This window comes from Bos taurus, chromosome 21, assembly GCF_002263795.3.
Source record: "Bos taurus isolate L1 Dominette 01449 registration number 42190680 breed Hereford chromosome 21, ARS-UCD2.0, whole genome shotgun sequence".
Lineage (NCBI taxonomy): Eukaryota > Metazoa > Chordata > Mammalia > Artiodactyla > Bovidae > Bos > Bos taurus.
Window position 1 is genome coordinate 67,756,041 of NC_037348.1, and position 17,765 is coordinate 67,773,805.

General features: G+C 62.1%; 1 protein-coding gene across 4 annotated transcripts; it reads left to right on the top strand.

Moving 5' to 3' along the window:
* The first annotated feature begins 1,799 nt into the window (after positions 1-1,799).
* On the top strand, positions 1,800-16,846 carry EXOC3L4 (exocyst complex component 3 like 4). Of its 4 annotated transcripts, none has more exons than XM_059879069.1 (12): positions 1,800-2,051; positions 7,653-8,074; positions 8,938-9,589; positions 10,523-10,634; positions 10,874-10,996; positions 11,350-11,450; positions 11,653-11,733; positions 13,250-13,364; positions 14,151-14,270; positions 14,343-14,495; positions 14,838-14,885; positions 15,139-15,225. In XM_059879069.1, exons 2-11 carry the CDS (start codon positions 7,669-7,671, stop codon positions 14,877-14,879), a joined length of 1,905 nt encoding a protein of 634 aa, XP_059735052.1. In that variant the 5' UTR covers positions 1,800-2,051; positions 7,653-7,668; the 3' UTR covers positions 14,880-14,885; positions 15,139-15,225.
* Positions 16,847-17,765: the final 919 nt, after the last annotated feature.

Sequence of the window (17,765 nt, forward strand, 5' to 3'; positions counted from 1 at the left end):
AGAGAGTCGGACACAACTTAGGGACTTGTCGGACAACCACGACAAGTTAAAACGAGCCCATTTTAGTGGGTCCTGGTCCAACATGTCCTATGGGAAGGGGCGGTCAGGACACGGACCCACAGAATGATGACCATGTGCAGACACAGGGAGAAGACGGCCAGCCGCAGCCCAGGAGAGAGGCCTCGGGAGAAACCAGCCCTGCCAGCACCTTGATCTGGGACCTTGCAGCCCCCAGAACTTTGAGAAAATGAATGTCTGCGTTGGCAGCCTTGGGATGGTCTACAGGCTTGTGTCTGCTCTCTCCAGGACGCTATCTGGAGCACCTCCGCTGATCTGCGCCATGGCTCTGTGGCTCCAGGCCGAGTGAACAGGCCTGGATCTGTCCTCCCTGGATTTTCCCTAAGTTTTTTTTCCCTAGGATGCCAGCAGCGGAATCCCCCCAGGAAGGTGTGGGGCCTGCCTCTTCTGGGAAGTCTCAGTGACCCTTCCCACTAAATGTCTTTAACTGGAGCCACCGTGGGGAAGTGGGCTGCATGCTCGTGGCTGATCAGTCTCAGGCCCACCTCCTCGCCTTCCCTCACGGGCTGACCCCTGCCATCCATCCCTCCTTGTCCCTGACTTCGAGCCTGTCTGTCCTCTGGGGCCCTGTCCTTCTCTCAGCTCCTGAAGAGTGGCTTACAATGTTCCTTGTGCTGTCGCTGTGTCCCTTCCCTCTTTCCGGTGCCCCATGTCTGCCCTCGGGGCTCTTAGCACCAGGCAGGGCACAGGGGCTCTTAAGATGAGCTTGGCAGGGCACAGGCCTGGTGCTGGTAACTCTGCCCTGGAGGGAGGGGTCCTTCTGGGCTTGGACACCGTGGGCTGGGTGCCCACTTCCAGCCGGTTGGCGCCTGCTCCTTCGAGCCTCAGTCTGACCACAGGAGGGACAGGCTGTCCCAGCCGTCCCCAGCGAGGTCAGCTCCCTACAGACCCCAGAGTGCTGCCCCCTCATCCTCTCCTTTACCCTGAGAAATTGCTGTTGTTTAGTCACTAAGTTGTGTCCAACCCTTTTGCAACCCCAGGGACTATAGCCTGCCAGGCTCCTCTGTCCATGGGATTTCCCAGGCAAGAATACTGGAGCGAGTTGCCGTTTCCTTCTCCAGGGGATCTTTCTGACCCAGGGATTGAACGAGTGTTGCCTGCATTGGCAACTTTACCACTGAGCCAAGGAAGGAGCAATGGAGTACTTCCTGTTGTATCAGTAAACAGGGTGTCACAGTCGACAGCGGTTGCAGCCCTTCAGTGTGAACCTGTGAGCCCTAAAGGGACAGAGGAGGGAGAAAAATACCTGCTGTCTAGCCTACAGCTGTCAGGCGACAGCCACCCGCGACGGTGAGTCCTGAGAAAAGGAAGGAAGCTCAGGATATGAAGATGCAGAGGACCGGCCCTGGCAGCTGAGGTGCAATGAAAGGAGTGATTTCAGCGACAGACTCTTTCGTCTTCACACACAGAAAAGTGCCGAAGTCCGTGACTTGAGATATCTGATTTTCTTTGACAATAGTCTATTGGTGTTCAGACTACCACCTTTCATTGCGAAACTTCAATATAACCAGTCCCCCGCTCCCCTCCTCGGAGCAGTTCTCTCAGGGTAGTTGATGTGCTGCCTCCCAGGCTTGAAGTCCTAGAACTTCCCACCAAATGGCATGCAACTCTCAACTTCTAGGCTGTGAATATTTTTTAAGCCGACAGCCACCAGGGCCCCTGACCTGAGCTTGGGCTGGGCTCCCCACTGCTGCAGGAATCAAAGGTTGGCCTTATTGCCTCTGAGCAGGGCGGGGGGTGGGGGGCAGGGGGGAGGACATCTGAAAGTGAAAGCAGGGCTCGTGGTGGGGTGGGGCTGGGGGTGGGGCGGGGGCCGGCCGGTGTGACCGCAGCTGGAAAGCCCCAGCCGTGGGTCAGTCCCCCTGGCTGCTCCAGAGGCCCCATCGCCCGGGTCCCGCTCTGAGGGCCCGGCCCCGCCGGCTTCTCCTGGTGGCCCCGCTCTGCCTGGGGCCCAGCGTCTACTCACCCGGCAGGTATGTCCACGCAGGCAGAGGAGGAGGACCTCTGGGGTGTTGTGCGCGGGAGGTGGGGATTCAAGGGCTTAGGGAAAATTCCGGTTCTGCCGGTGGCCTTCCAGGCTAACGGCTTCAGCTTAGAGCCCAGACCAGAATGCCAGCTCAAGTCTCAGTGAGCACGCGCACACACACATAGAAGCAGACAGACAGGGACATGGAAACACGCAGACAGAGGGACACGCACGGACACAGCCACTCACAGACCCGCCGAGGCACACACCCCAGGGGACACCAGTCACAGAAGTGGCTGCACACCCAAGGGCGGATGCGCCTACATGAAACTGCTTATCTGTGTTCCTTGGGCACCTGCCATGGTTGGACGCTGGGTCAGGCCCACTCCCTGCCCTGGGGGGCTCCTGGTCAAGGGGAAGATGCCCCCGACCCTGGAAGTGCCCCTCCGTCATGGGAGGAGGCATGCGCAGGTCAGGAACCAGGCGCAGAGCAGGAGGTCCTGACTGTGGTCTGGGGCTCAGGGGGTCGGGGAAGGCTTCTTGCCGGAGGAGCCACCTGAGCTGAGCCGTGAAGCAGCCGCGAAGCAGCTGGAGAAGGTGAGGGTGAGGTCACTGTTGGCAGAGAGGACAGTCTGTACAAAGGTGCGGAGGACACGTGAGTGTATCCGAGTGATCAGAGTGGGTGAGCCAGTGAGTGAGAGAGAGTAGAAGAAACTGGAGGAGCCAGGTACGGCCTTGAATGCCGAGCTAAGGAGGAGCGTGTGCTTCTCCTGAGGGGGAAGGCAGCGCGGGGTGGGGAAAGGGTTCTATCTGGTTGCTGTATTAAGGGAAGCCTTTTTTAGTTGGTATTTATTTGTTTTTGGCTATGCTGGGTCGTCACTGCTGCAGGACTTCTCTGTTTCTAGCCAGTGGGGGCTGCGCTCCGCTGTGGAGGGCAGGCCTCTCTCATCTCAGTGGAGCACAGGTTCTAGGCACGCGGGCTTCAGTACCTGCCGTTCGGGGCTCTGGAGCACAGGCTCAATAGTTGGGGTGCAAGGGCTCAGTTGCCCCGCAGCATATGGGATCTTGCCGGATCAGGGATCGAACCCATCTCTCTTGCGTTGGCAGGTGGATTCTCTCCCACTGAGCTACGAGGAAAGCCTCAAGAAGGGAAGGCTTTTACGTGCCCTTTTGTTGTTGTTCAGTCGCTCAGTCGTGTCCGACTCTGCCACCCCATGGACCACAGCAGGCCAGGCCTCCCTGTCCTTCACCATCTCCTGGAGTTTCTCAGATTTATGTCCGTTGAGTCCGTGATGCCATCCAACTATCTCATCCTCTGTCGTCCCCTTCTCCTCCTGCCTTCAATCTTTCCCAGCATCAGGGTCTTTTCTGATGAGTCAACTCTTTGCATCAGGTGGCCAAAGTACTGGAACTTCACCTTCAGCATCAGTCCTTCCAAAAATCATTCATGATTGATTTCCGTTAGGATTCACTGGTTTTGATCTCCTTACAGTCCAAGAGACTCAAGAGTCTTCTCCAACACCACAGTTCAAAATCATCGATTCTTCGGCACTCAGCCTTTTTTGTGGTCCAACTCTCACATCCATACATGACTACTGGAAAAGTCATAGCTTTGAATATACAGACAATTGTCAGCAAAGTAATGTCTCTGCTTTTTAATATGCTGTCTAGGTTTGTCATAGCTTTTCTTCCAAGGACCAAGCGTTTTTTAATTACACGGCTACAGTCACCATCTGCAGTGATATTGAAGCCCAAGAAAATAGACTGTTGCTGTTTCCATTCTCCCCATCTATTTGCCATGAAGTGATAGAACTGGATGGCATGATCTTCATTTTTTGAATGCTGAATTTTAAGCCAGTTTTTTCACTCTGTTTCACCTTCGTCAAGAGACTCTCTAGTTCTTCTTCACTTTCTGCCATAAGGGTGGTATCATCTGCTTAGCTGAGTTTATTGATATTTCTCCCAACAATCTTGATTCCAGTTGTGCTTCCCCCAGCATTTCACACGATGGACTCTGCTTAGACATTAAATAAGCAGGTTGACAATATACAGCCTTGACGTACTCCTTTCCCAATTTTGAACCAGTCCATTGTTCCATGTCCTGTTAAGAACTTTTTGAAAATAGGCTTTTCTGGAGTTTCAGAAAGCTATTTCTAAGCAGGTAATCATAGCACCTCCAAATAATGACATTCTCATCAGGTCCTTCCCAATATTTATACCTCTTATTCATTTTTCTTGCCTTATTGACTTAACTAGTTCTTCTAGGCAAATGTTGAATGCCCTCAGAACACACATGCTTGTCTTCTTCCTTATTTCAGAAGAATCTTACACGGCAGAGAAGGGCTTTAAGGGAGGTTTATATTCTGGCAAGACCCCCGACCCCTCTAAGGAGATGGAATCCAGGGGGTCTAGGAAGGAGTACAGTTAGGACCTGTGACCAGGTGATGGGGGAGGTACGAGGGAGACGCCGTCCTCTGCCCCAGCTGGCTACTTTGGAGCTTTGAAGGATGGGGTGCTGGCCCAGGCCCTGGGGAGGTGGCAAGATTGGGACTGCGATGGGATACCTGGGAGGGGCCGCTATAGGAAGGCAGGCCTGGGAAAAGCAGGGGGAAGCTGGGGTGGAAATACCCAGTGCTGAGGGGAGCCCAGACCTGACTTGGTCACAGACAGGGTGGCCTCAGGTGGGAGCTTCCGGTAAGCATGGCCTCTGGGTGGTGCTCCCACACCTGCTCCTGGCCCTGCAGTGGGCGCGATGCCCTGACCTGGAGAACATGGGCCTCAGGGCACAGCCCAGGCCTGCGTCTCCTGGCTCTTGAAGCTCAGCTGAGGCCAAGGTGCAGGGGCCAGGGCCTCTGAACACTCAGGGCAACAGAACAGAGAGAAAGACAACCAGGAAGAGGCCCCATGGGTGGGGAGGCAGGACCGGGACAGGGGCCACGGTAGAGTCAGCAGGGAGTCTGCAGCCCAGAAGACACCAGCCTGATGCCCGAGAGGGCCCGCACAGGCAGGGGTGACCCTCACACTGAAGGCTCACTGCCCCCGCAGGCTGCCTCCGGGGAGACGGAGGGGTGGATGGACAGAGGTCCCCAGGCCAGTGAGGAGGCCCCATCACCAGGGGGCCAGTCCGGGGGCCTGATGAGCAGGCAGGTGGTACAGAACAGCCCAAGGACTGCTCGGAGGTGGAGGCAACTGCACCCCAGCTTCTGAAATCCAGGTTAGCTGTGGGGAGCAGAGGGAGAGGCTGGGAGAAAGATCTGCCTGAGCAGAAGCTGGGAGGCTGGCTGGGTGCAGGCCCAGGAGGCCCAGGAGTGAGGCTGGAAGAAGTACAGACCATGATGGGGGGTGAGGGGGCTTCAAATGCCAGGCTGTGGGGAGCCACGGAAGGGTTTAAAGCAGGAGAGTGACCTGATTGACTTGTGCCTCGTGAAGGTCAAGAATGACTTGGGAAGCTGCTGAAGCAGGATTCGGGGAGCAGGGGGCAGAGGAACACCAGGGGGCCCTCGATGGGCTTTGGGACGAGGTGGTCAGGCAGGGTGGCTGGGTTTCAAGTCTTTGCCTCTGTTACCTCCCGTGAGACCCAGCCGGCAGCTGCCCCTCTTCCCCCAGAATTTTCCCCTCAGCTTCCTGGGAGAAATCAAGTCTGATGCCACTCCTGGCATCTGGCAGCCTGCCCACCTTCGGACCCTCTGCCAGGAGAAAGGGTTCCCTGGGCAGCAATGCTGGGCTGCTGGTACTGGGAGACAGGGTTCAGCCTCTGCTCCCAGCTTCCTAGCCAGATCTGGGCTGATCCTGACTCCCCGCCCCTGAGCTGTGTGGCTTAAGGCAAGACCCTGCCCCTCTCTGAGCCTGTTCCCTTATCTATGAAGTGAGGTGAATGACACCCTGTCACTTTGTTGTCATGGAGATCTGACACGTGCCAGGCATTGGACTGAGCATACAGTAGGTGCTTACTAAGTGTGAGCTCTTGCCAACCAAGGTAGTCTGGCTCGTCCTGCCCCCACACTCCCTGGAGACAGAGCCCAGAGCGGGGCAGGCTGGGCCCGGCTGGAATGGATCCTGCATCACCACTCCTGCCCCTGCTGGGCGCTGGGGGGCACGGTGGAGGGTGGGGGCGGGAGAGACAGACGGCCGCTGGCACGATGCTCCCTGCTGTGTTGGGGCTGATCTGAGGGCACGGTCCCTGAGTCCTGGCATCTGGGAGAACCAGGACCTGTGGCCGGGGCGGGGCTGATAAGGCCCGCATGGAGCACCTGGGCCGGCCCCTCCCTCCGGGCAGCCTCCTTCCAGCTGCTCAGCCGCCTCTGGGAGAGGAAGGTAGGCCTCAGTGACCCCCTGCCTGTCTGTCCCCTGGACAGACATCTTGCTGGCATGCGGGGGGAGGGGGGTGGGTTAGGGGCTGGGCCCTGCCCGTCCTGGTGTCAATCACCCCAGGCACACCGAGGCCTGGGGAGAGGCCGCTCCAGCCCAATATCACCCAAGGCTCAGGTGCTGGCTCCAGCCTGGCCTTTGTCCCCGTGGTGGGGGTGGCCGGGGGAAGAGGGGTGCTCAGCCTCTGGTTGGTCAGTGATTTCAGCAGGTCCTGCCCTCTTTTGGGCCCTAGTTCCTTGGACTGAAGTGAGAACTTGCTGGCCCCCACCACCTTCAACTTGTCTTTACACAGTGGGGTGGGTGGGAGGTCCCAGCAGGCCAAGAAGTTTCTCTTCTTTTTCCCCAACAGCCAGGTGGGGCTGAAAGGGGGTGGGGAGTGAGCGGAGCCTGGGGCAGCCTGGCGGTGGTGAGGGCCCTGCGCCCAGGCCCGCACGCCCTGGAGACCCCGTCCCTGTCCTCTACACGGGGGGCATCGGGGAAGAGAGTTGGGAGCCTCCAGCCCCTGGTTAAATATAGAACCATGGCCCCTCCCACAGCCTTCCTTGTGGGCTGCAAGGCCCCGATAAGCCCCTGGTGGCCTGGGCCAGCCCCCTCCAGCCTGACCCCACCCCCGTCCAGTGCTGGGACACCCAGGGAAAGGGGTGGACGTCCTCCTTGGGGGCCGTTGAGCTCCGCTTTGAGCAGAAGCAGTGAGCCTGATGGCTGAAAGGGGGTGAGCTGAGGAGTGAGGGGGGCATGAAGGGGCTGTGGAGGGGGTGGACCCGCTAGGCCTCAGGACTCATGGTTCAGGAAGCCCTGGACGTGGTTGCTGGGCCCACTCTGGGGACTGTGGGCTGCGGGCTGGGCTGAGACCCAGAATCTGCAGCTTTGTTTCCCTCTCCAGCTCTGGTGGGAGGGTCTGGCCTGGCAGACCCAGCGCGGGTGGGTACTCAGGGGAGACCGTCATGGAAAATGGTGTCAGGGGAGGCTTCCTGATAGAAGTAGCTGTCCGCCGTGTCTGCAGAAGTAGCTGCATCCTGGCACAAAGACGGCTCAGGCCACGGAAGCTGCCTGGTGACAGTTCCTTTTGACAGCTTTGGGGTCACCTCTGGCCCGGGGAGGCAGGGGGAAGCTTCCCTGACCAGCGCCTGGGCCCCCACACGCCCCCCGGGATCTCATGGGGTTTCGGTGTGTGCTCCCGGAGACTGGTCGCCCCACAGCCACCCCGCCCCGGCTTCCTGAGCTTCCCTTTCACCCCCAGCTCCGCTGCCGCCAAGATGCCGTTGCCGCAGACAGAGGCCTCTGGGCCGGAGCCGCACCGCCCCCAGGAGCCGGCGGAGCCGCACACCCCAGCCCAGGGCGCCCGGCGGGCGAGTAGCGAGGACGCGCCCGGCGCCGGGCACGAGGGCTCCAGGCCTGGCCTGGGCACCTTGCGGCGGGCCTTCTCGAGAGCAAGCCAACGGGCCTCGGTTCGAGCCCCTCGGGGGGATGCAAGGCTGCTCAGGCTCAGCGGCCGCTTCCTGTTCGGGTCTTTGCGGCGCACTCCAGACAACGGCCCTGCCGGGGACCAGACCGGGTCGACCTCGGAGCCAGGGCCGGCCTGCGGCAGGAAGGGGTCCTCCAAGGCCAAGGAAGGTGTTAGCCGGCGGTCGTCCACGCGGGAGGGGCCTGCGGAAGCCGAAGGTGAGGGCTCCCCAACCCCCCTCACTGAGCAGAGGAGGAAACCAAGGCCAGAGAGGTGGGGGCGGGGCCCAGGCTTCTTGATGGGTTACCCTCCCCAGCCACTCCAAACCCCTGCCCCGGCACAACTGCAGGGTAAAATTCTTCCAGCGTTTCAACATGGGCAGTGGAGAAAAGTGAGGCTCAGAGAGGTTAAGTAACTTGCCTCACGTCTCACAGCTGGGAAGTGGAAAAATGAGATTTGAACCCAGATCTGCAGGGCCCCAGAACTCCATGGGCTTCCACAGCCTGGCTCCTGGCCAAACCGGACTGGTGGACAAGGCACTGGCCCAGTCAGATCACAGGATCACGGAGGGTGCCTGTGACCCTCCGGAGGCGAGATTAGGGGGCCACCCAGGACATGAGCCCTGAAAAGGGCGTGCAGGCGAAGGTGGAGGTCTCCCGGGGGTGGAGGCTGGCCCAGAGCGGGGAACAAGAAAGGCTGAAGCTGGACACCGCGGGCAGGAGCCTGGGCATCCAAGGGCACGCCCAGCCCGAGCTCTGGCGCCACAGGACCTGAGTCAGGACTGCGCTGGAGGCCACCAGGTCCAGCTCCATGCAGGGAGCAGTGGCTGATGTAGGGGCTGAAGGCAAGGGGAGGTAGGACCCATCCCAGGCACGATCTGAACCAGGCTTGGGACCTGGGATCTGCCTCTTCAAAGGCAATTCCGAAGGACATAGGGCAGTCGGGTCCCTTGCTCCTGGAGCAGGCCTTCCGTAGCGCTCTGGAGCCAGGCAGCCCAGCCCGGGGTGTGTAGGGTCGGGGCCGACAGGCCTACCTGGAGCGCCCCCTTCACTGGCCCTCTTCTCGCCCGACCTTGCAAAAGGCACATCCGTGGCCGACCTCATCTCTGAGCGGCAACTCCTGGCTGCCTTCGAGCAGCTGCGGCACCTGGAGACGGGGCTAGTGGCCGAGAAAGCCTCGTGCACCTTCCAGCAGGACCCCACGGGCTTCGCGCGGCGTGCCATGGACGTGTGCCTGCACTACGACGGGCTGGCCGCGGAGATCGGCGCTATCGTGCGCGAGACGCTGGGCCCGGATGGCGTGGACGCGGCCGCGCTCGAGGAACTGGCCCGAGTGGTGCGCGCGGAAGAGGAGGCCCACCCGGAGCCCCCCGCAGACGGCGACTTTCTGCGCACGCCGCGCCGCTGGCGCCAGTACTGGGAGGACGCCGTGCGGCGGAGCGCGGAGGAGCGCGTGCGGCAGGCGGGCGCGGGGGAGGCCCCGGGGGCGGCCGATGCTGCCCCCGACTTGGCGCGGCTCCTGGCCGAACTCGGCGCTTTGGTTCGCCGCGACCTGCAGAAGGTGCAGCGGGAGGTGCACCCCGCTTACGCGGCCGCCGGCTTCCCGGCGTGGGAGGCCTACCTGCGTGCCTTCCACGGCGCGGTGGCCAGGCGCCTCCAGGAGCTCGCGCACGACGCCCGCGGCTGCGAGCAGCTCTACGTGCTGCTGGACTGGGTCGCCAACGTCTACAGCAGGTGAAGCCCGGGCCGGAGGCCGCGGGGTGGGGCGAGGGCAAGGAGGGGCTGGCACTGCCCGCGCGCGAAGCCTTCAGGAACCTGCTCTGAAGGGCACAGGGCACCTTTTCCTCCCCAGGAGAGTGCTGGCTGTTAGGCACCCAAGATCCGATCCGGGAGCCCTTTGACATTCTCTCTTCCCCATCCCAGACCCTGGTGCTCTCCCTCTCGGGTTCCGAAGCTGGAAAGCGCTCCGGGCGGGGTTGCTTCCGAGGCGGTGAGCCCAGTGAGTCCCCCCTAGTCCACGTGGGGCCTTTGAGTGAACTGGCCAAGGGCGCCTCCTCCAGGCTGAACACAACCACGGGCTCACCGCGCTCCTTGAGGGCTGGCTTTCACCCCCACTCTTGCTTTGGATGGACACCTCGGTTCAGGGCTGTGCAGAAGGTGATGGGGTGGGTCGCCCGTTCCCCTGAGCGCTCCCCAGCTCCCCAGACAGACGGGCAGTTGGAGGGGGCGCCAAAGTGCTGGGCTCCTTAATATTCTGTGTGGCTGCAGACAGGCACCCGCCCCGGTGTGGGCTGGATCCTAGCTGGATCCAGAACTGCAAGATCCTGGGGACGTTTAGAGCTCAATCTTGGGTGAACCCGAGCGTGAGGGTGGAGGTCACTCCCGAAGCAAGCTGGTGGAGGTCCATCCGGACTGCCATCTTTATGCTTTCGGGGCACGCTCCGCTGACTGCTTAGCCAGGAAATCCTGAGGTGGGAAGTTGGGCGGAGGGGCGTTTGGCACGGAATCCTGGAGGGCGGGGTGGCGGGCCAGGCGTGTGAATGGAATCCCAGATTCTGGGCCTCACAGCGATGGCCTTAGGCTTTGAGCCAAGGCAGAGGGCAGTGGGGGCAGCCGCAGTGGCATCAGAGTCCCGCCCCGACCTTCAGGCCCCGCCCTGCCTTCCAGTCCTGATTTCCTGGGCTCCCAGGACCAGGCTCTGCCCTCGGAGCCGCTGCCCCCGCTCCTGGCACCGGAAGTGTGGGCCCGACTGGAGGACGACTACACCAGCTTCCTGGAGGTGAGACCGGGGCCGGGCCGGAGGGGGCGGGGTCCAGGTAGAGGGTGGTCAATGCCAGCAGGCTAGGGAGGCGCAGTGCCCAGGGCCCGAGCCTCTCTGCGCCCTGCGGCCTCGTGCATGGGCCTGTGTCCTGGCAGGGGTGCCCTTGTCTCTAAGGGTGCGCCTTAGAGCCTGGAGGTAGGGGGGGCCTCCCTCCTGGGAGGGTCTCACTCACCGTGGCCCCTTCCCTGGCCCTACAGACCAAAATCTCAAGCTGCTTCGATGGCATCCTGCAGCTGGAGCAGAGTCGCTGGGCGGCTGCGGACGCCCCCGACGTGCTGCAGGGCCTCTACCACACGTCGCTGTCCTTCGACGTCTGCATGGTGCGCTGGAGGGAAAGATGTGTGTTTGGGCCTCGGGCAGTGGAGACTCTCCTAAAAGTCACAGTCACAACTGCCTCTCCCCATCGGACAGGAGCCTGAGGCCCCACGTGGGGACGCGGTCAGAGGTCCTCGGGTCTCATAGCCAAGCTGGGAGAGCAAGGCCACAGCTCCCAGCTTAGCGGGGGGGACCCTGTGGGTGTGCGGAGCTGGGAGGGCTGACCCCTGGGAAATCGGGGCCCCTGGAAGTCAGAGCCGAGACGGGGAGGCAGAGCGAGGAGGGTGGAGATGTCCCTCCGCCACGAGGTGGGCGCTGGGGCCATCGGGACCCAGGGCTCAGACGCGCTCGTTCGCAGCTAGTGGCGGAGCATGTGAAGGCGGCCGGCGCCATCTCCGCAGAGCTGGAGGCCACCACGTTGGGGATCTGCGCCCGGGCGCTGGGGCTCTTCCTGCAAAAGTGCGGGCGAATCCTGGGCCGGGATGTGGTGGGTGGGGTGGCCAGGGTGTGGACACTGGTTGTCCCTGGGGAGGAACCCACCCATCCTGTTTCCTCGGAATCCGAGACTCTGGACAACTGGGAGGGAGAAGCCTGGAGGGCGGACTCGGGGTCTTAGCAGCCAGGGAGAGTCTCCAAGGCCCCTGCGTACCCCGCTCCCCAGGTACGAAAAGGCTTTTCTGGAATCGGGGGCGGTGAGCGAGCCTAACCTGTGCGCCAGCATCAATGCCTGCCAGGAGCTCAGGTGGGTTTGTCCCGCGGTGCCCAGCGCGACCGGCAGGGGGCGAGAGAGCCCTGGGAACCGCGACGCAGACACCGACCCTGCGGCCCCTTGGAGGCCTTGCCTGGAGGCCTCCCGGAGGGGACCCCCTCTCCGTGCTCGTCCCCGCCCCTGTCCCCGCTGTAGGGTCCTCCCTTGGCCCCGCAGAGCTGAGGCCCTGGCAGGGACGCGGGGAGCTTCAGGGCTGAGCAGAGGCCAAGGTTCCAGCCACCCTTGCCCAGCTCATCCTTGCCACACAGGGCTCCATGCTCTCCTCCCTTCATCCCGCTCAGCCTTCTTCCTTTTAGGGACCCTCTCTCTTCTTGGAAGCCCTCCCTGACACTCCCCCTTCCCCAATCCCCAGGGCCTTGCTGGTGCCAGGGCTTGGGTTCCTCTGCCTCAGGGGGCAGTGGCCCTCCGCTGTGGGCTGCCAGAGCCTTCAGCCCAGGCCAAGCCGTAGTGTCCCCCAGCTGAAGATGCATCAGCTACTGCTGATGGTGTGATGTCCCCACGGCCAGACGGGACTGCAGTGTGGGGGCTCAGAGAGGCATCGCCGCTGGTCCTCGGTCACGCAGGCAGTACTTGCTGCACCTGGGAACCCAAAGCACGACCGTGATAAGGCGCTGGATCTCTAACACTCTTGTCCCTAGACTGTGCCAGGCTGGTTGTGGGCACAGGGGACTCTGGTGTAGGCCATCTCTGGTCAAGCCCCTGGTAGAAATTTAGCCTGTCTTTCTGGAGAAGGAAATGGCAACCCACTCGAGTACTCTTGCCAGGAAAATCCCATGGATGGAGGAGCCTGGCGAGCTACAGTCCATGGGGTCACCAAGAGTTGGACTCGACTGAGAGATTTCACTTCTGTGTCCCTGGCCTGCAAACTGGGAGAGCCTAGCCCTGCCTCCTCAATGATGAAATGGGGACATTGTGATATTTGGAGAGGCAGTTATGAGGCTCAAAGGGCTTCCCTGGGAGCTCAGAGGATAAAGAATCCACCTGCAATGTAGGAGGCCTGGGTTAATCCCCGGGCTCGGGAAGATCCTCTGGAGAAGCAAATGGAAACCCACTCCAGTATTCTGGCCTGGAGAATCCCGTGGACAGAGGAGCCTGGCGGGCTACAGTCACGGGGTCACAAAGAGTCGGACACGACTGAGCGACTCTCACGAACATCTGAGCAGGACCTCTGGGCCAGGAAGGGCTGTGCTGCACTGTTCTGTCACCAGGAGGGATGGAGGTCTGGCTCAGCCCTGCCACAGGGGGGCCCTGCCATGCGGTGGGACCTCGAACACTCCCTGGCCCACCCCCCTGTGCTCGGCTCCCAGGTGCAGTGCTGCCCCCTCACGTGACCACTCCCAGGTCTTCTCCACTGTGCTGCCCCAGGGGGCTGCCCCTCACACTATAGTCTGAGTGATCGGAGCTGGGGTGGCACCCAGCCTTCACGGCTGTATGCCAGGCCGTGACCCCTTGCCCACTTTGCCCCCTCCTGGCCCCTCCCCCTCCCCAGGACTCACCTTCTGGCCAAGTTCCCAGAAAGCTTTGGAGAGCTGGAGAAGGCCCTGGGGGCTGCCGCCCGTGCCTTTCAGAAGCAGCTGCTCCAGGGCTTGCAGAGCGCTGTGCAGGTGAGGGGGCGGGCCCTTCTCTCCCCACTTTCCTAGCCCAGCAGGTGCGCCCTGTGTCCTGAGCCTGGGACCCAAGTCACAGCACTCATTTACCATAGGGGCGTGTTAGGGTGGTGTTTCGGGCGCAGGCAGGGAACCCAGACATATTCCCAGCTGAGCAAGAACAGTTGGGAAACAATTACCTTCGTCCTTCACTCTCCTTGGGCTTCTCTGGTGGCTCAATGGTAAAGAATCCACCTATAATTGCAGGACACCCAGGTTCCATCCCTGGATGAGGAAGATCCCCTGGAGAAGGGAATGGCAACCCACTTTAATATACTTACCTGGAGAATCCCATGGACAGAGCTACAGTCCATGCGGTCACAAAGAGTCAGACATGACTAAGCGACTAACGCTTTCAGTCTCCTCTCAGAGACAAACTCTGAGACTCTCTGAGGACCCTCTCCTCAGAGAGGGTGCATCCAGGGAATGGCACCTCATCCAGCCCCTCAAGGCGCCCCCAGGACTCCCGAGGCAAGGCCTGGCTAGAGGCTCAAACTCCAACTTTGCCCACAGGGCCTCCGGGCCTGGAGGAGGCAGTCTCAGGGAAAGGTGTAGAGCCAGGAGAGGGGCTGTCCCCAAGATACCCTAGAAAAGGGGGTCAGCTCCCCAGACTTTCTTTCGGATGCCAGCTCGACCTTTGGCCTGAATCGCCCCTGTCCGGAGCCATGCCCTGGGTGCCCAGGGGAGGGTCTAGTGGGTGCTGGGGGTCAGCTCTTGGCAGACTGCCCACCCCTCTGCCCCCAGCCGCTCTTCAGGGTCCTGTGCACCAAGGCCTGGCTGACCCAGGACCTGCTGCAGCCCCTCATGGACAAGGTGGTGGCCTTCTCGGGCCTCCTGGAGCACATGGCCCCACCCCTGGCCCAGGTATGGCGGGGGGGCGGGTGCTGGTGGGGGTGTGCCCAGGGCTCCTCCCTGTGACCCTGCTTCCCCCCTCAGGAGACTCTGCAGGAGGTGCACCGCTATGTTGTCCGCGAGTACCTGGAGCAGGCCCTGAGACCCCGCGAGCGGCTCCGGGGTGCAGACCGCCGGAGCGGCTCTCAGAAGATGGGCCTTGAGGCACAGGCCATCAGCAGCACCTTCCAGGGCTTGGTAGGAGCATCGCCCAACTGCCCCGGGGCGCTGGCCTTCTTGGGGGTTCTCCAGCCCGCGGACCCTCCAGTAGCGCCCCCTCAGTCTGGTTTCATCTCGCCCCCTGTAAGAGACTCCCGGTGTGCGGGCTTTGGCGTGCGGTTCGCCCCACTCTCCGCGTGCCGGGGCAGGGCCAGATGGGGAGGACACGTTGCATATATTTGCGTTGATTTGCATGTACTTTGTGGGCGGTGTAGGGGATGGATGAGGGTCACAGCCTCGTCTGATGGGTGGGGACTGTGTCGGACCTCTCCTCCACCCCACCCCCAGCAGAGCGAGCTCAGGCATGTCCTCCCCACACAGACACCCTTCATCTGGGCCGCTGATCCCCGACTCCCCGTCTGATGCCAGGCAGGCCTTCCCCGCGGGATCTGGGCTCACCCACCTGAGCAGACACGGAAAACCTCCTCTGCGCCGTGTCCTGGGGAGGGAAGAGGAATCCTGAGCCGGGGCCACGTCCCCTTCCGCGGGGCCGGAGGCGGTCCCGGTGGGGCCGCGGTGGTGGCTGCAGGAGGGCTAAACCGGGCACTAACCGAGGGGCTGCAGGTGGGGGCGGGAAGGGGGCTGGAGGCGAGGGTGGCCCACCGCGCCCGCGTCTCCGCAGGGCTCCGAGGCCACGTGGCTGGGCCAGGCTATCCCGTGCGTGGCTGACATACTGGGCGAGACTTACAAAGACGACATAGGGCGGCACCTGGAGACGCTCATCAAAAGCTACCCCGACATCAGGTTTGTACACGGAGCTGGTTCTGGAGACGGGAGACAGGGAAGGGGCCTCTCGGCGGGGCTCGGACGAGCCCCGGCCTCCGTGCGCAGGTGCGGGCGGCGCGACCTGCGGGCCCCGGACCCCCAGGCTGTGGGGGCCCTGGTGGGATCGTCTCTGCCCTTCCCCGGTGTTCTAATCTCGCCGTCCTCATTCGCTCTTGTGGTCCCTGGAGTCTGAAGGGAGCCGGAGCCCTTCCTCCAGCGAGTCTTAGGGGAAGGCACAGGCCCCCAGCTCCGGGAGAAAGCCCTTTCTGGAAGCCCCGACACCTGCCAGGAGGAAGAAGGCTTTGATCCTAGGGTGTGTGTTTGGGGGGTGCTGAGTCATCACGCACGTGGAAATCCCAGCTGAATCTCTCCATGGCCTTGGAGATTCCAGGATGGGGAGGCTACAGAAAGCCCGGGCCTAGCCCCTTCCCGGTCCCCTGCCCCGCCCCGCCCCGCCCCACCGGAGAATCCTCTGATCCCAGCCTGTGCCGTCTGTTTGGCCTTGATTCAGAGTAACTGCGCATAGGCGGAAGGTTCCCCTTTGGACCTTCGGGGCTTCCCTGTGCAGGCTGGTCGGCCCTCCCTTGCTGGGAGACAGTGCTTCCAGCTCCTTGGGGTGCTCGGGGCGGGAGGGGCGGCACACTGGGCCAAGCCTCCCACCCCCACGTGCCTCTCTGCTTGCTGCTGGGCCTGGGCTCCCCAGCACGGTTCTCAGGGGAAGAGGCTCTGACTCCCCTGCCTGCCCCCGCTCCGTCATTGCCTCATCGGCATCGCGGCCCCCTGCTGCCTCCCTCGGTGCACTAGGTTTCCGGAACCTCTGCCTGGGCCTCAGAGGCCGTTCCCATCAGGCTTGCTTCTTCCCGTCTCCGCCGGTCTTTGCACCCTTCAAGACCCAGGCACCCCCCAGGAATGCTGGGTGCCCTAATGCTTCCAGTCCGAGCCCCGGGGTTCCCCTCGCCCTGGGGTCCTGGGTGTCACTGTAGCTGTCGAGTCTGCAGCGGGGGCCTGCGTATCTCTGCAGGCGGGACCACGTGCTGGCCATCCTGGCGCTGCGCCGACTGGGCCGTCGTCGGAACCAGCACTTCCTGCGCCACGCCCAGGCCCTGCTGAGGGCTGCGGCCAAGGCCGGCGGCTCCGGGGCCGCCGGGGGCCGCGTGCTCTTCGAGGAGATCGAGTTGTCCACCTCCATAGACGTGCTGGTTACCTGCATATAGTGCTGCTGGCCTGCGAGGGGGCGGACCCCGGTGGACGGAGGGCGGCCACCTTCCCCTGGCACCGAGCCCCAAGCTGGGGTACCCGGAAGGCAGCCTCAGCCCAACCCCAGGCCTGAAGCCCCCCGTGGTGGACCATCCATCCTCCTCCTTCTGGTGGCCAGGAGGAGGTCATGCCAGGCATGCCAGCAAGCCTGAGAGGCATTCCAGGCATTTGGAGGAGGGTTTGGCGCAGAAGTTCCCTTTGGTACTGCCCACCCGGGAAGGCCTCCCTGCCTAACTGTCCCGCCCACCTGAATGTGAAAATGAAGAACAGAGTATTTATTTTTAAAATAAACATGAATTAAAATGGTATCTCTCTAAGGAGGGGCGGGGCCAAGTTGACTTCAGACAGAAGGTCTGTGTCCCCACCCACCCAGGGGCTGGCCAGAGGTTCTGTGGTGACTCCCTTTTCCTGCCCACTGTACCAACGGGGAGACTGAGGCAGGTCTGAACCGGGAAGGCCCACCACTGTGGTTACAGAGCAAAACAAACTTCAACCCCGTTTCCCCAGGGGCCCTGGCCTCATGTGCCTAGTGAGCTTTGCCCCGCAGGGGTGGGCACTGCTTTGTCCTGTTCTAAGCAAGCCTGTGCCCTGGCAGATAAAGAAAGGCCAAAGCTTGTTCTACAGCTTGAGATATTTGGGTTAGATGTGCGAGGGACTTCCCAGCAGTGAAAGTTGTGTGCTGCTGCAGGGCAAGTGTCAGCCTGGAGTGAGTGTGTGGAGGGGTGGACCCTGCAGGTCCTGGCTCTGGACGTGAGGCTGCAAGGAGCTTACTCCGGCCTGACCCCTGCAAACCTCCCTCTTCATCTTTCTCTCTCGAACACGTGACCTTGAAATTTGGCTCCAGCCTGCAGGCAAGCCTGCTAGGAAACGCCGTTTGCGTTGGCAACCTGGGGCTTTCCAGGAAAGCGGAGCTCTGAGATGGGGCATTGACAGGGAGGCGCTGAGGGAGGCCGCACCAGCTGCCTTTCCCCTACCCTCCCCACTACGGATCCTGGAGGGTCAGGAGTAAGCGCCAGGCACAGCCTGCCCAGGCACGGGGCCGGAAGGAGGAAGAGGAGAGGTTGGGGTTCCAGGCCCAGTGATCAGGGGTGGGGTGGGGGCGGGGCATGTGAGTGCTGACGCTGGCAGCTAGCGTTAGTGTCAGTGGGGAAACTGAGGCCAGCACAGGATGGAGGTCTGCGCTGCTTCACGCCAGGCCCCAGCACAGGTGGCCTGAAGTCCTACAGC

Excerpts from the sequence above, each read along its gene's own strand:
- EXOC3L4 (XM_024981803.2), top strand. The coding sequence starts at position 7,669 with ATGCCGTTGCCGCAGACAGAGGCCTCTGGGCCGGAGCCGCACCGCCCC. Across the intron at positions 8,075-8,937 it reads GGGGCCTGCGGAAGCCGAAG|GCACATCCGTGGCCGACCTC; the intron begins GTGAGGGCTCCC and ends ACCTTGCAAAAG. Across the intron at positions 13,365-14,150 it reads GCTTGCAGAGCGCTGTGCAG|CCGCTCTTCAGGGTCCTGTG; the intron begins GTGAGGGGGCGG and ends CTCTGCCCCCAG.